The sequence below is a fragment of the Crinia signifera genome, chromosome 4 (genome assembly GCF_055691185.1).
Source record: "Crinia signifera chromosome 4, ASM5569118v1, whole genome shotgun sequence".
Classification (NCBI taxonomy): domain Eukaryota; kingdom Metazoa; phylum Chordata; class Amphibia; order Anura; family Myobatrachidae; genus Crinia; species Crinia signifera.
In genome coordinates this window covers 25,829,628-25,845,867 of record NC_139220.1, presented here as the reverse complement: position 1 = coordinate 25,845,867, position 16,240 = coordinate 25,829,628, and the positions used below count along the sequence as shown (strand labels likewise).

The window sequence follows — 16,240 nt, the reverse complement described above, 5'->3', positions numbered from 1 at the left end:
AGGATGGCAGGCCCTTTTGCGGCCGAACCCTTGCCCCGCATGTGCTTCTCCCCTTTAGGCGTAGTCCCTAAGAAGACGCCGGGGAAGTACAGGTTAATACAACACTTGTCTTACCCCCCCCCCCGGAAGGTCTATCAACGACGCCATACCGGAATCACAGTGTAGCGTGCATTACCAGCTCTTCGATGAAGTTCTTGAGATTGTGAAGGGCTTTGGTCAAGGGGCACTAATGGCGAAACTGGACATAGAGTCCGCTTTCCGGCTGCTCCCCTTGCACCCCACTTCATTCCGCTTTATGGGTTTTAGGCTAGAAGGGGGCATATATATAGACAAATGCCTGCCCATGGGGTGCTCGGTCTCCTGTTCCTACTTTGAGAGATTCAGCACCTTCCTGCATTGGTGCATACAGGAAGGCGCGAGCTGCAAAGGGGTGGCTTATTATCTGGATGATTTTCTTTTCGTGGGACCAGGAGATGACGACACATGTAAGCACATTCTGGAAGGGGCCAAAGACATATTGACAGCCATAGGTGTCCCCATAGCAGCTGACAAGACAGAGGGTCCCACCAGGGTGATATCCTATTTGGGTATCGAAATAGACTCTGAGGGTGGATGTTGCAGACTGCCGGAGGATAAGGTGGCGAAGCTGCAGGCGCTTATTGAGGAGTGCCGGCGGAAGGGGAGGGTCCGGTTGCGGCTGATTCAGTCGCTGCTGGGATCTTTCAATTTCGCTTGCCGCATCATTCCGATGGGGAGGGTGTTTCTGCAGGAAGCTGGAGAGGGCCACAGCGGGGGTGAGAGACCCACACCATACAGTTAGGCTAGGGCAAGAGATAAAGGGTGACCTAGCGGTCTGGTCCAGTTTCCTGGAGCATTTTAACAGGGAGCTGCTGTGGCCGGCGGAACCAGCCTCCAGTGTGGAGCTACAGCTCTACACGGACGCGGCAGGCTCTACGGGATTCGGGGCTTACTTGCAGGGGGAATGGTGCTGCGCGCCATGGCCACAGTCATGGATCGACCGAGGTTTCACGGTCAATCTGTTACTGCTGGAGCTCTTTCCCATAATTGTGGCGGTCGAGTTGTGGGCCAGCCATTTGGCGGACAGGAACATAGTGTTCTGGTGCGACAACATGGGAGTTGTTCATGCGATTAACAACCAGAGGGCCACATCGCCAGAGGCATTGCGCCTACTGAGACACCTAGTTTTACATTGTCTGCAACACAATATCCACTTTAGGGCCCGACACGTCCCGGGGGTCGACAACAGCATAGCAGACGCACTCTCGAGGTTCCAGTTCGAGAGATTTCGCGAGCTGGCAACAGAGGCTGCTATCACAGGGCTCAGCTGTCCCCCTTTTGTATGGCAGGTCATAGAGTCGGCATGAAGTCACTGGCCCTGCTATCTTTGGCCCCGTCCACACGTAGAGCTTACGGGGCGGCTTGGAGGGATTGGTCAGCCTTTCAGATCTCACCGGAGGCAGAGGGTAAGTCGGTCGAGGACCGGTTACTAGCCTTCGTCTGGGAGCATTATAGAAACGGCAGGTCAAAGTCGGCTATGGCGGCGGCTTTGGCAGGTATAGCTTTCCATTCCAAGTTGCTAGGCGAACCCGATCCTACTAGATCTTTTGTACTGGCCAAAGCGTTAAAAGGGTGGGCCAGGGCACAGCCGGGGGTTCCAGACTCCCGTCGCCCAATTGATGAGAGCATGCTGATGGACCTTATGCAGTGTTTGAATAAAGTAGCAGAAAATGGATATGAGGCGGCGCTATTCAAAGTGGCCTTTTCCTTCGCATTTTTTGGAGCCTTTAGGGTAAGCGAGTTAGTGGCTGCTAACAAACAAGCGCGGTCAGGGCTCTTGAAAGAAAACGTAGTTTTCCGCGAGGGGAAGATACTTTGCAAGATAGGGAAGTCCAAGACAGACCAAGCGGGTAAGGGCGTCTGGATAACATTGAGAGCGCACTGCAATAAGGTGATATGTCCTGTATCTTTGGCTCAGGAGTATGTCGCGGGAGATTACCGGGCACCGCGGCACAGTTCCTGGCACACAAGGAGGTGGGGCCACTTACCCGATTCCAGTTTGCGGCTGTGTTTCGGAGATGTGTCGCGGCCTTGGGTCTCCCTGAGAAAGAGTATGGAACGCATTCGTTCAGAATTGGGGCGGCAACTTGCGCAGCCGCAGCGGGGCTTCCACCATCCTCAGTTCAAGCGGTGGGGAGGTGGAAGTCAGCCGCCTATAAGAAATATGTAAGGTTAGATAAGTTGTAGATAGCGCCTGTTGCGCTGACCCGAAAACATACTGTTTACAATCGGTTTTGGAACTTTAGCGTTCCGGAATCGACGGTGTGAAGGGAATTTTTTTACTTTTTCCTCTGCAGGGGACTTAATTACAATTGGCTTTCCCCCATCAGTCCACCAGAGGTTTTTTTAAGATTTTTCCCCTTCACTATAGTCAATGCATTTCAGTTGTGTTTTACAGTATAATGTTATATGCTAACCTTAGGTTTTCTCTTTTTCAGCCCCTCCCCCTCCCTCACTGACTCTGGGCAGGGTTTGGTTAGTGGGGCACTTTTATATATATTGGGCTGCTAGGCACCCGTTGGCAGCCACGGCCCCGGAGCTGTCTCAGGCCCGGGAAGTGCAATGGCTAGGCATTAGGGGTTTTCAGTGGGATGGCCTGTGGGACCTGCTGGTATCCAAAGCCCGGAGATGGGGCAGGCCGGATGTCTTAATCATACACCTGGGTGGCAATGACTTGGTCAAGCGGACCGGCATTGCGTTGACCATACAAATTGAGAAGGACATGGCGAAGATACAGGAGCGTTGGCCAGGTGTACTGCTGGTTTGGTCTGACATAGTGCCCCGTTTCACATGGCGGGGGTGTCGGAGCATAGAGGCTGTTGAGAAGGCCAGAAAGAAAGTGAACCACGCCGTCTCCAGATACATAGTGGCGAGGGGTGGTAAAGCAGTCAGGCATCCCACCATTTTAAAAAGCAACCCGAAGCTGTATAGGCCGGACGGGGTTCATTTATCGGACCTCGGTATGGCTATTTTCCTGCAGGATATTCTTTTGTGTTTAGCATAGTTAGGGCGTAGGTAGTTGTTTTTGGGGTGGCGGGCCTTGTGGCACTGGTTGACCCGGCGGGGTAAGCGTGCCAAGGCAGTGGCGGTTGAGCGCTCTCGACCAGCACTTAGGTGTGGTGTCAGGTGGTCTCCGTAGGGTATGGCCCGCCCCTCTGCCAAGAAGGTAGGCGAGTCCCGACTCAACGCGGTGGGGCGCTGGACACTTCCTGGAAGTGCCCGCGTCTGGCCCTAGGAGGGGCGTGGCATGCCGCTGCGGAGCAGGCTGTACACACAATTGTTGAGTGATGCCAGCGAGTGGGGCGACCTGGTCGCCGCCATGAGGGGCATCCGCGTTTTGAGGGTGCTGGTCTCAAGTGCTTCTTCTTGCCATCCCTAAAACAATTAGGGTCATACTATCTTTAAATAAATATCCTAGATGACCTTTAAACTTACACAGTTGGTGTCCGTGTCTTATTTATTAGTTAAGGTGTCAGTGTGAGTTATTTCTAGGCTTAAGTGTTAGATAAAGGTATAAGATAAAAAGCAGCATAATTCTCTAGGCGCCTTACAATCCCCTACATGGGTAGAGTAATGAGGTGAAATGTGTAAGGGCTTTACCTGGCAAAAAAAATGATGCTTTAGCACAGTGGTAACTGCTATTTTTATTTGTTTGGCTAAATGGAAAATGCAATCTACAAGGAAAATAAAGTTTGGATCAGAGTCACAACTGCTCCCTGATTTTTTGTAAATTTGGTGATATTAAATGCAAAAGTGGTTTGAAAATATTCCTTCACATTTTTGCTAAATATTTACTAAGCATGTTGACCAGGGTTGCCGACCTTTGAACACTTCTCTCCAGGAGAAGCACGGAGAGGAGACTTTCAGCAGGAGTTTGGGGGAGGGGCTTAAGCGTGACGTCATTAAGGCCTGTCCCCATGAAGAAAATGACCCAGTGGGGGTGGGGCTAGATGGCAATTATGACACTTTCACCCCGCCCCAGAGATCGGCATAATAAGGTTATTTAAACGCTGCAGTCGGGGGGGGGGGGGGGTGAAGTCACAATCAGGGTGGGGGAGCCGGAAGGGTGACCCACTTGTCAGGACCCTTTGGGAGGGTAGGCAACCATGATATTGAGTCAATTCTGGTTTTAATGCAGGAGTTTGTGATTTTTTTTTTTTACCCATTTGAAGACCCAGAATGATCAACCCAGGTTATCCGGTAAATAAGGGGAGGGGGTGTGTGGAGAAGACAAGTTAGGCAGATTATGGGATTGAGGGGGGGGGGCGAGGTACACTAGACCCATCAAATGTATCTGTTTAAATGCCAGATCGTTCAGACTCTGTAGTGAGAACATGGCATTCCTCCAACCCTGTATTTTCTATTAGGAGAAGGGCTCAAGTGCCATCTAGTGGCTAAGTTGTTCCACAGCAGTTTATCCAACTTTACTACACTATAGGCCAAATTGTTGTGGTTTGTCTACATCTGGGGTAGCCAACCTAAAGGCCCCCATACATTAGTCCGACTTGTCCTAAGGACAAGTCGGACCTGATTCCCCCCTGCAGCTCCCCGGGAGGGGGACACACGATTTGGCACTTGATGTGCCAAGTTTTGCAAATGATACATCGCATGCGATGTATCATTTGCAACTCCAGGGGAGCTGCAATGTGAAGGGAGCAGGGGGACATTGAGGCGGCTGGGGGGACACAGCTGCGGCAATTACTTACAGCTGAGCCGGGCAGGGGGAGCCGGGAGCTGTCTGTACCGAAGAAAAAAGCCCATACAATGAATGGGCAGCCTGTGATTGGCTGCTGAGCGCTCTCTCAGCCAATTGCTTACTGGCTGAGAGAGCGCTCAGCCAATCACAGGCTGCCCATTCATTGTATGGGCTTTTTTTTTTCCCTTCCGTACTGACAGCTCCCGCCGGCTCTATGCCGCTTGTGTCCCCCGCAGCGTCCCCAGCCCCCCCTGCTCCCTCTACCGCCGCACTAGGTCCCAAGTCGGGTGGTAGGACGTGCAGCAGGTCCGACCACCCGACGCAGATCCGATGCGCACGGGACCGCGCATCGGATCTGAGGGGACATCAAAACTAGCCGATTTGGTCCGATTTCGGCCAGATCCGACTGATCTGGCTGAAATCTGACCAAAATCGGCTAGTGTATGGGGGCCTTTAGTCCTCGAGAGCTACCAACAGTGCATATTTTGCAGGTCTCCTCACAGAATCACAAGTGAGCTAATTAGCTCCATCTGTGTAACTTTTAAAATGTGTCTGATTAATGAGTGCAGCAGCTAGGTTGTCTGCAAAATGTGAACTGTTGGTAGCTCTTGAGGGCTAGGGTTGGCTATAGGGTGACTAACTCATCCCTTTAATCCGGGACACATTAATTACACAGGTTGTGTGGCAGTTTAAAACCAGGTGAAAGCCAGCCACAGAACCTGTGTAATTAATATGTGTCCCGGATTAAAGGGATGAGTTGGTCACCCTAGTAGCTACCACTTTTCTAGATTGCCTTATGGGAAGAGTACCACTACTCCTTCCTGCTAACATGACATGGCTATACACATGTTTAGTATCCCTTATCTAAACTATTCCAAAATCCATAGTTCCCAAAATGTACTTTTTTTTTTGCTAAAAACATACTGGGTACATCTGGTAACCAGCATTACATGTAGCTGGCACTAAATATGCACAAGAAACTGACTGCTTGGCATTCAATTTCAGTAAATATAATACACAATATATTTTGTTTGTGTATTATATGTGCTTATACAACATATATGCAAGCTATATCAAATAGAAGGTTATCCCAAAATAGGGAATAATCTAATGCAAAATGCTTTTAGCCCCGAGCATTTTTGGATAAGGGAGAAATAAAATATATATATTTTCTTTGTACCGTTTCAGTTTAAGGTGTCTGATCGTTATGACCAGAATTTGAGTGCCTCTATAGAGATATTTTTTTTTTTTTTACTCCCCACACAGTAAAGGAGCAATGCAATTAGAGAAGAACACTACATCCCATGAGGCAAGATTTCATTAATGGTTGTTACTAAAATCTTACATCACACATTCTAGGAAAGGAAAGCTTCATAGGTGTCATGTGTTCCATGTTACCATGGAATCTTTGCACAGGTATTGCCCATTGCTGAGGCTAAAGCCTCCTGACAAGATATTTTCCATTGGTCTGCACAAGTGGTAGCTGCAAGATACTGCTAAGTGTAGATACTGCTTGAGAGAAAAATATCTAGCAGGGATGTAAAGCAATCAGCAGCACTCAATCGGGGTCTTAACCACCCCTTTGTCAAGGTGTAAGTGAAATCAAATGCACCTTGACAAAGGGGTGACTAAGACCCCGAAACCTTAGGGGGGGGGGGGGGGTGGGGGAAATTTTTTTTCGATCTATCGAAGTCAGTGAGTGTGCCACACACGTCTACCCAGCAGTGATAATTGTACAGTCTTGTCCAGGGATCTGCAGCAAAGCCCACTACATAAAACGGCATCTGCCATAACTCCATCATTGTGCTTTACATGGTCTCAAAATTAGCCCATTTCTTGGCTGTGAAATGTGACAAAAGCAGATTTGAGGCCATTACTTGAATGAGCCATTTTAGAGTAGATTAGTGTATCCAAGACAGACTGAAGCCTGTAGTCTAGCCAGAGTCAAGAACCAGATACCAAGTAATTTTGAAACCAGCTTTATTATATTGAAACCAGCTTTATTATATATGTACAGTGTGCATGGTGGGGCTCTGACTCCTGCGACGCCATCGAAAACCCAGTATGGTCACTAGCAATACCAAGATGCCTCCTCCAGCAGCTGCGCCCCTCAACCACATCAGAACAGATGAGTTGGGCTCAGAGGTACCTGGAAATGTTAAACAGCTTCTTTCAGTACAGTGGTCTTCAGACTAGTCTCAAACATGTTATCATCTTGATCAGATGCCAAGTGAATCAAAATAGGTGTGAATAATTAACAAAACATTTTTATTCATCGTGAACGTAAAGTTCACCTAATAGAAATGTAAAAAAAATATATATATATATATTCAATTTATATAACAAGTGTGAAACGCTAGCATCTTTAGCAGAGTTTGATCTCAGAGATTATGGCACTCAAAGGGTTTAAGTAAATATTGGTGTGTTGTTTTTTTAGCAAGCTGTAGAGCAGGTGACCACAGCAATTGCCTTCAGGTAGGAAGACACCATTTCTTTGCTCAGCCAGTGTAGGCATGTGTTGCAATTAGTAGAGTTTTGTCCTGCATGGACACAAGTTTAACAGGGAAAGTCCACCAAGTGGTAAGTTACCTCTCACTCTTATGGTTAGTGTCTTGTCAACATCATCCTGGTCTCCATCTTCACTCATGGAGTCATCCTTTTCAGCACCAATGAAATCCAAGTCAGAGGTTCCATTCAGCATTTCAGTGAAAGACACATCTGTAGGAAGATCTAGAGTCAGGAAGATGCTCTACAAATGGTCTGAAATATTTAACCAGTTGAGAGAAATTGTATTTAGGACCAAGAGTTTCTGGAATAGTTACAAGACAGCAAGAAAGTCACCTTGCTTGGACATCACATCTTTCCTATTTGATGGACCTTCAATGAAGTCAACTGGGCCTTGGCTTACTGTGGTCTCCAGCACCGGCTCCTTGGCTGCTCGTTCTGCAAATATACGATGAACGTTAGTTATTGGCTTCCAATAGATAAGCGGCAGCCTGAACACACAGGACTTACTTTTCCTGTTGCCACAGGATGTTTTGCAGGAAGCGGTAGTGGATGGGACGCACACAGAAGCACTGCAGTGGAAGTAGACCTGTGGAACAGAACCCCCCTCCCCATGATTAGTAGCTGAAAAATTGCAGTGCTCTCCAGTCTGGCCTACAGAAGCAAGTCACAATAGTTATCACCAAGGTTTTAGAGATTGAGTATGAGAGTTTAGACAATAAAATGTGGATGATTGCATTAGTTTAAAATTCTGCTCAGTGAATTGCATCAAGTGCACAGGCTGACTGTACAGGTTAGTTTACCAGTCCATCAAGTGCAAGCTGAGAACTCTGAACTACGAAGGTGAAGGTGCTGACAACGAAGCGCTTGTAGTGGGAAGGGTACGGAACGTTCTGTGTGGGTGCTCCAAGTTGGACCAGCTGAGTCACGTAGTTGTCCCCGGTAAAAGGGCATCTGAAATATGGATGTCACATTAGTAGATTTTAGACTGCCATAGGAAGAGTTAGATGGAATAGCAGGCTTACCCGTCCACAAGAATGGGCCATTGGACTTGTTGGGTGGGGTCTGTAGAGGGAGTGGCCCAGCAGTCATTTAAGATCAGGAACAAGTTTGGGTCTGTTTTTTGTAGGATTTGGACCTCCAAGTAGACTGGGTCTCTGAGCACTTTGACCACAGGGTAGTCTCTAGTCAAGTAGTATGATGAATACTGTATGTCTGCCAGAGGAGAAACCTTGTTAACATTACAGCATTCACCTCAAGCCATCACTTATCCTGAAAGTGCACTAAGTCAGGGGCAGGCAACCTTCAGCTGTTGTGGAACTAAACATCCCAGTAGATCTTAGGAGCAGGACTGGCAGGCATGCTGGGATGTGCAGCTCCTTTGAAACCAAGTTATAACATGTTTGCTACCCCTGTACTAGCTAGGTAGTGTCCACAATACAGTGGCGTACAGTAGAGTGCCTAGCTGAAATGCCTGCTCTGCAACACTTATCCTTCCCCCACCATGGTACAGATCCATTTACAAGTTACAGACCACCACCCCCCCCCCCCACCACTAGCTTTTAATACTGCCTGGCAAATGCACCTCAGCATAACCATTGCATCATTATTATAATAGTGACTAGGTGGCTCCAGCAAGCTGACTGCTTAGTTCATACCCGTTATAAACCTTATTTGCCATGAATCATCAATTGACAGTTATTACCTCGTGCTATATTCATCTGCAGGAGCAGAGGGCCTGAGGTGGACACTGGAAGTGGTGGTGGCAGGGTGAGGACCTCTACTTGCAGCGGGACAACACCAGTGTGAGAGTAGATGCAGCGGACAGTCAGCCTAGTGCAGTAATACAGGGTTAGCTTTGCTCTCTATACAGAAGCATCCCAGGCCTGCACCACTTTATGGCTTACCTAAATGTGCTGTCTCTTGAGATGGATGATCCTTGCCATGACCTTATGTCCTTGGTGGCATAAACAGTGTTTTCATACAACAACGTGCCATCAGATACCTGGCAAAAGAAAATTAGCATCACCATAGACAGACTGTAGGCCTGGCAGCAATTACTGTACCTATATAACAAATGTTCTCCATTATACAGGACATGTTTTTCCACAATGTGTGCTTGGATTAAAGGCTTTAGACTTTGACTACTGTATGTAGTAGTCACCAAGCATTACCATTGGGCAGAAGATGTTAGGGACATTAAGGCTATGACCAAGTTACTTAAATCCAACCCAGGTTGGAGTTGAAGCTTCAGTCAGTAGGCCCAAGTAATGCTTTGTTCTTCTATTGAATGAAGTAAGGAACAGTGTGTATATAGTAGTCTTATCCCTATTCGAACAAACACTGGCTTGGATTAAACATTAAGTGTTCGTATGGCTTCTAGACAGGGGTCTGCCAGATATCAGACCATTTTGTGATTTTGAGTGTCATTGATTTACCTGACTGGGTCCTCCACAGGAGAGTGGGAACTGGAACAGGATGAAAGCTGCAGTCGCCGAAACACTCAGCATGGGACATGAGGTGGCGTCCACATTGAGAACACCAACAGAACCCAAGATCAGGGATGGTGTAGTCACATCCTCAGAGATCGCAATCTGTACCTGGCCATCATCTGTACACTGCGCAGTCACTGGAGGGTGAGAGGAGGGAGATTTGTAAATGAAAGCCTTCAAGTCAGGTTTCATTAGTCTGGACAAGTTTGGTAGAGTCTACTTGGGTTTGTCCTGTCAGATAGATCAGTGGCTAATCGCGACAGCAACATGCCTTTACTCTTTCATGCATGGGTCAAACATGTCCTATTGTTTCAGGCACAGTAGGATTGATATAGCAACCAGTCAGCGTTGAGGAAGCTTTGGTCACGTACATTTTTTTTTTTTTTTAAGTGTTGTGTACTTTAGACACAAGTTGGTTGCAATAGGCATCTTTTCCACTGCTTGATACACCAGCTCCACTGTACCTACCATCCAACTGTCCCAATTCTAGCATGGCAGACCTGTTATTTGTCTACTGTATCACCCATGGGTTGGAGTGTCCTAAAGGTAGGTAGGTGTGTGGGTACTTGTTTCCTAGCATGGCCACAAATCTTGGCCATCGGGGGTAATTTTAGTGGCCTGCGACGCGACCGACGCCCCCGATTTTTCCATTGAAAAATCGGGTCGGTCGCGTGCGCCTAAAAATGCTTAAATGGTCCACCCGCGATGGCCGCGATTTCCCCATAGGGAACAATGTTAAATGCCTCAATTTACCCACGATGACCCCGATTTACCATAGGAAACAATGTTAAATGGGTCAATTTTCCCAAATCATCATAGGGAAGAATGGTAAATGGTCCAGAAAGCCCAAAAAAAACCCCTGACCAGTGAAATGTCCCCCCAAAAGTAGTTCGCCACCCCGCGATGAACGTGAACCCGAAGCGTGGCGAGCGCAGCGAGTCCGCGAGGGGCGGCGGTACGCGTCCTCCGACCTTTCCATACCCCCACTATGGCGTGGAGTGAGAATAGAATAGTGTGGCGAGCGCAGCGAGCCACCGAGCCCGAAGCGCGGCGAGCCCCGTGGATACCTTCACAGGTAAACGCGTCCCTTCGCAGGTATCCGCGTCCGCTCGCCACGCTTCGGGCTCGGTGGCTCGCCACACTATTCTATTCTCACTCCACGCCCTAGTGGATAGTAGGGGTATGAAAAGGTCGGAGGACACGTACCGCCGCCCCTCGTGGGCTCGCTACGCTTCGGGTTCACGTTAATCACGTGGTGGCGTAAACTACTTTTGGGGGGACATTTCAATGTTCAGGGGTGTTTTTGGCCCATTTATCATTGTTCCTATGATAATTTGGGTAAATTGAGCCATTTCACATTGTTTCCTATGGGAAATCGTGGTCATCGCGGGTAAATTGAGGCATTTAACATTGTTCTCTATGGGGAAATCGCGGGCATCGCGTCTGGCCCATCGCACCCGATTTTTTGCCCGCGATTTTACCCCCGATTATGATCGTTGTGGCCGTGCTAGGAAACAAGTACCGGTGTGTGTATTTAGCAATAGGCATCTAAACAGTGCAGGAGGTAAAAGAGGGGTGCTGCCTTTTAAACAGGGCCAAGCAGTGATGGTACCCACCACAACCTAAGTTAGCACCCTTCCAACCAATGTTTTGAGTTGCATCCTAGGTCATACAAGACTGTGCCAAAGCCACCCAGATGATTCCTAAAGGAAAGTTTGGAGTGAGATACTTAAGGTTGGCTTACTAGGCCTGGAGAGATAAAGCACATTGAGATAAGGTACCAGTCTGCTCCTAACTGCAACATTACACAGGGTGGTTAAAGAGAATGGTGTAAATTAGTACATTCGCTTTATCAATACAAGATCAATGGTATCAGGAAGAGAAGATAAACCTCCCCCTTACAGACAGCAAGGAGCTGGTTGGTAGGTCTATGTACAAAGCCTTGGAGAGAAACTAAGTAATTCCTCAGCCTTGTACCCAGCTATACAAGGTCATGTAGCAGGAAGCCCTCAGAAGAACTTTTCCAGTAAACACTTGTAGCATGAATACTGGGGATGTCTTACCTTGCTTTCCATAGTAACAGGGAACAGAGGGGTAACTGGAAGAGAAGCAGCAGCCTAGGCTGGCACAGACCGCACTGGTCAAAGAGGAGTTACCACAGGGCAAGCGGTCAGTATTCTGGACAGCAGCACAGGCACTGGGGCTCGGAGCATCCATAGCTGTGGGGGGGTGAGAGACAGTCCTTAGTGTAGTCCCAACTACAGATGGGCATTGTTTAGTAATATTAGCAGGATTCTTATCCATCTGTATTTGGACACAAGCTTAAAAGAACATTTTAATGCCACAATATAATGTTCTATGACAAGCTGATGCGTGTTAGAAACAGAAGATCATGTCAAGTAATTTAATATATACGACATTAACAGAATTAATAATTAGAATAAAAGAGCGAATGATTTTACACTTTCCAAAACACACTAGGGGTTACCTAGGAGAACTCGCATAGAATACAACATTACCTGGCAGGAACGGGCACTGTAAGTCTCTTTTTTGATACTCCACTTGACCATCGGCAATCTGTTCTGCAATCAGAGTCATCACGTGATCTCCATTCTGTGAAGAGATCCCATTAGCTCACACGTTTGTATGTATTGTAGTAGAGTACAGAGCCTGTAGGACAGGCATGTCCAAACTATGGCCCTCCAGATGTTGTGAAACCACAAGTCCCAGCATTCCTTGCAACAGTTTGCCATAGTTTTAGTGTTGCCTATTAGCAAAGCATGCTGGGATGTGTAGTTTCACAACAGCTGGAGGGCCACAGTTTGTCAGCTAAGCCCTACAGCAGGCATAGCCATTGTGCTGCCCTAGAAGTATTGACACCTATGATATTGGTCACCTTCTATGCCAGAACTTGGGGGGGGGGGGGGGGTAATCGGTTTAGCTTACTGATCATAAAACGGTCAGGATCATGTGGCCATGTTGGTCTATTGTCTGGCAGTGTAGTCAGCCCCCAGGGATCCCCATGCCCAGTTATTGGTTTGTAGTGCGCCTTACCTCCTCTTTTACATAGCATCCGTCATAGGCAGCACCAATAAGCATTGAGCCATCTGGTTTCTGTCCTACCCACAGCCCGCAAGCAGAGTCATTCTGGAGCCTGTGAGGCTTTCCTGCATTATCTGGGAGAGATACAGTTCGGATCACAATGTTGGCAATAAAGTTTTTGCTTGAATTACCAAACAAATTCCATAGAAAGAATGCTACAGTTGATCTATTTAATATAGATGCCATGATTATCTGGTCACTAGCGGTAGTGCAGCAGGTGTATGATTAGGTATACGGTCATTTGGTCTACCTCTACAGCATGATGGTCAACAGGTCATTCGTTCGACATGGGGTTTTTCACTTTTTTTGAGCCGACATAAGGTATTTCATGCCCTACCATCCACTAGGGCATGGTGGGAGAATAAAATAGTGTGCCGAGCGCAGCAAGGCACCGTGCCCGACGCATCGCGAGCGCAGCAAACTGTGTCCATGTTGACAGAGGTAAAAAAAAAACATGTCGACCTAATGACCTAGAACCATGTCGACCTAATGGTGTCGACCATTGTCATGTTTACAGGTGTCCTGTCATATTGCAGGTTACCAGGTGCCACAGGCATATGCAGGACAGCTTCTAGGGGAGTGTGGATCGTTTTTATCGACCACACTTAAGTCAACATTTTTTTTTTACCAGAATGTTGACAGTCGACATGGACACAGTTAAAAGCAAACTGCAGCCCCTCGCGCTGCGCTCGGCACACTATTTTATTCTCCCACCACGCCCTAGTGGATGGCAGGGTATGAAATACCACCTGTCGGCAAAGAAACAGTATAAAAACTATGTCGACCTTCCCACCTGTCGACCCAACAGTGTCAACCTAAGTAGTGTCGACTATACAACCATATCCCTTCTAGGGCTGGCAGTCACAGGAATGGCAGCAGTCACTTGGATCCTGCTGTGAACCCACAGGCGATGCTGTATATGCAGGTGCCCCTTTGATGTTTAGTGTAAGAGTGTGTAGTGTACACTAAGGACTGATTTTTACTACAATGGATTCATTCCATGGGAAGCCTTGTTAATGCAATGTATATCTCCCACTACAGGTGATTTGTCTTATGGTACTCTAACCAGGAAAACTTGAGTGGAGACTCTTGATCATAGTGGCAGTACGGACGGTGTAATGGTTAGTATTACTGTAGGGTGACCAACTCATCCCTTTAATCCGGGACACATATTAATTACACAGGTTCTGTGGCAGTTTAAAACCTTGTGAAAGCCAGCCACAGAACCTGTGTAATTAATATGTGTCCCAGATTAAAGGGATGAGTTGGTCACCTTCTATTACTGCCTCACAGCACTGAGGTCATGGGTTTGAATCCCACCATGGCTCTAATTGTGCGGCGTTTGTATATTCTCCCCGTACTTGCGTGGGTTTGCTCAGGGTACTCCCGTTTCCTCCTACGGAGCCAAAAAATATATATATATACACACTGGTAGGTCAATTGGCTTCCAACCGTGTACACACACGGTAGGGAATATAGATTATAAGATCCACTGGGGCAGGGACTGATGTGAATGTTCAACTATACTCTGTACAGCGATGCAGAATATGTTTGCGCTATATAAGAAACTGTTAATAAAAATAAACTAATCATAGCGGACAGTTTAATCACCTCGGTTATGTTTATATGCTTGTAATTGAAATTAGGACAGAGTCAAGGGAACCACTACAGTGCTCTTTTATTAGGTTTGCGAGCTCCAACCACACTGTACTACACCCAGTGTCAGAACAATAGCGTGGCAGACCCCATCGGTGGTGGGGAGGCACTGTGTAAGTGACCACCAGGGGTTGCAGAGGCTATTGTTACAATGCCGCCTGCCTTACCCCAGCGTCTGTGGCCAAGAGCTGGGACCCGCAGATCTACTTGTCTGCATCCAGTCTTCCTGGCTCCTTATGAAAAAATGTCCCTCACAAAATGGCCACCCCCTTACAGCAGACTGTTTGATAATACGGGCATCCTTAAAAATGTTCTGCTATAAGGGGGTGGCCATTTTTTCCATAAGTAGCGCTAGAACACAGACGGGCAAAATTTGTCTTTACACCACTAACTACACCCACGTTTCAACTATTGTATCCCATATTGGATGCAATAATTGTATCCCATATTGGATGCAATAATTGTATCCCATATTGGATGCAATAATTGTATCCCATATTGGATGCAATAATTGTATCCCATATTGGATGCAATAATTGTATCCCATATTGGATGCAATAATTGTATCCCATATTGGATCCAATATTGGATGCAATAATTGTAACATGTATGGGCACCTTAAGTGATGGCATTGCTTATAGTAGTCAGATTCATTACATTTCCATAATGCAACATAGCCCTGATAACTGGTTTCTGTTTGGTTACTACGAGCAACACCACTTGTCAGTTTTTAGAAGCTCCAGTATATCAACACCAAAGTCTCAACAGTTGAGATTAGGAATACTCACCCAATAGTGTGAAGGCAGAAGCAAAATCCAGGCGCACAGAGGGCAGGGAGAGCCGCATCTTACTGGGGCCACAATGCAGATCAGACACATCCTCCAAAAACCCCTCCGTACTAATCACTATGCTACAGCTCCACAACACTACTGCGCAGCACAACCAGCCCTTGGAGATCCCCATTCTGCCTGTAGCTCCTAATACTGCAGGTGAGCACAGGCCGGTCATTTATACCATGAGGAGAAGGCAGGGCCTGCAGTGTGATCAGTCAGGTGCTGATGTCATCCCAGGTGAGTGTCATAAGGGCACTCAGGGCAGTAATAAGCACAATGTTCCATTATACACACAAGGTCATGGGTTCGATTCCCACCTTGGCCCTAACTGTGTGTTGGTTTGGAATGAATGCAGCACGTTTCAAATGGGCGCGGGCAATTTTTTTTATTAGGGAGGCCAATCCTGGGAATACCGGATAACCAAATACCGGAACATTGAAAGGTTTTTGCAGTTTGTGCAAATGTCGGAGGCTTCCACTAACCTGCAACAGTAGTCAGCGCTGATGTCAGGGACTCTCCTCATAATAGCCCGGGCACACCCGCATTGTTCCAACCACTCACAGAAAATGGTTACCACCCCTAAGCGCTGGTGTCCCGTCAGACAAAATCTGGCCACACCGCAGTTTATGATCCACATGCATTTTATTGTACTAATCACCCTCAGACATGCGCGATGCATATGGGCCCTTTTTCTGGTTGACTTATTAAGCCAGAGGTTCCCAAACGCGGTCCTCAAGGCACCCCAACGGTCCAGGTTTTAGGTATATACATGACTCAGCACATATGGTTAAATCAGACTGACTGAGTTACTAATTAAGTCACCTGTGGCCAAGCATGGTTATACTTAATACCTGGACCGTTGGGGGTGCCTTGAGGAC

General features: G+C 47.3%; 1 protein-coding gene across 1 annotated transcript; it reads right to left on the bottom strand.

Annotated features, from left to right (window-relative positions):
- Window positions 1–6,737: 6,737 nt before the first annotated feature.
- On the bottom strand, window positions 6,738–15,522 carry LOC146073893 (zona pellucida sperm-binding protein 4-like). Its single transcript, XM_083181456.1, has 13 exons — window positions 15,318–15,522; window positions 12,826–12,947; window positions 12,291–12,384; window positions 11,835–11,990; window positions 9,718–9,908; window positions 9,187–9,284; window positions 8,985–9,112; window positions 8,305–8,494; window positions 8,083–8,233; window positions 7,790–7,868; window positions 7,616–7,717; window positions 7,364–7,492; window positions 6,738–6,923 (listed from the first exon to the last, which is right to left on the bottom strand). The coding sequence occupies exons 1-13, from the start codon at window positions 15,490–15,492 to the stop codon at window positions 6,778–6,780; spliced, it is 1,761 nt and encodes a 586-aa protein (XP_083037582.1). The 5' UTR covers window positions 15,493–15,522; the 3' UTR covers window positions 6,738–6,777.
- Between the last annotated feature and the right edge of the window lie 718 nt (window positions 15,523–16,240).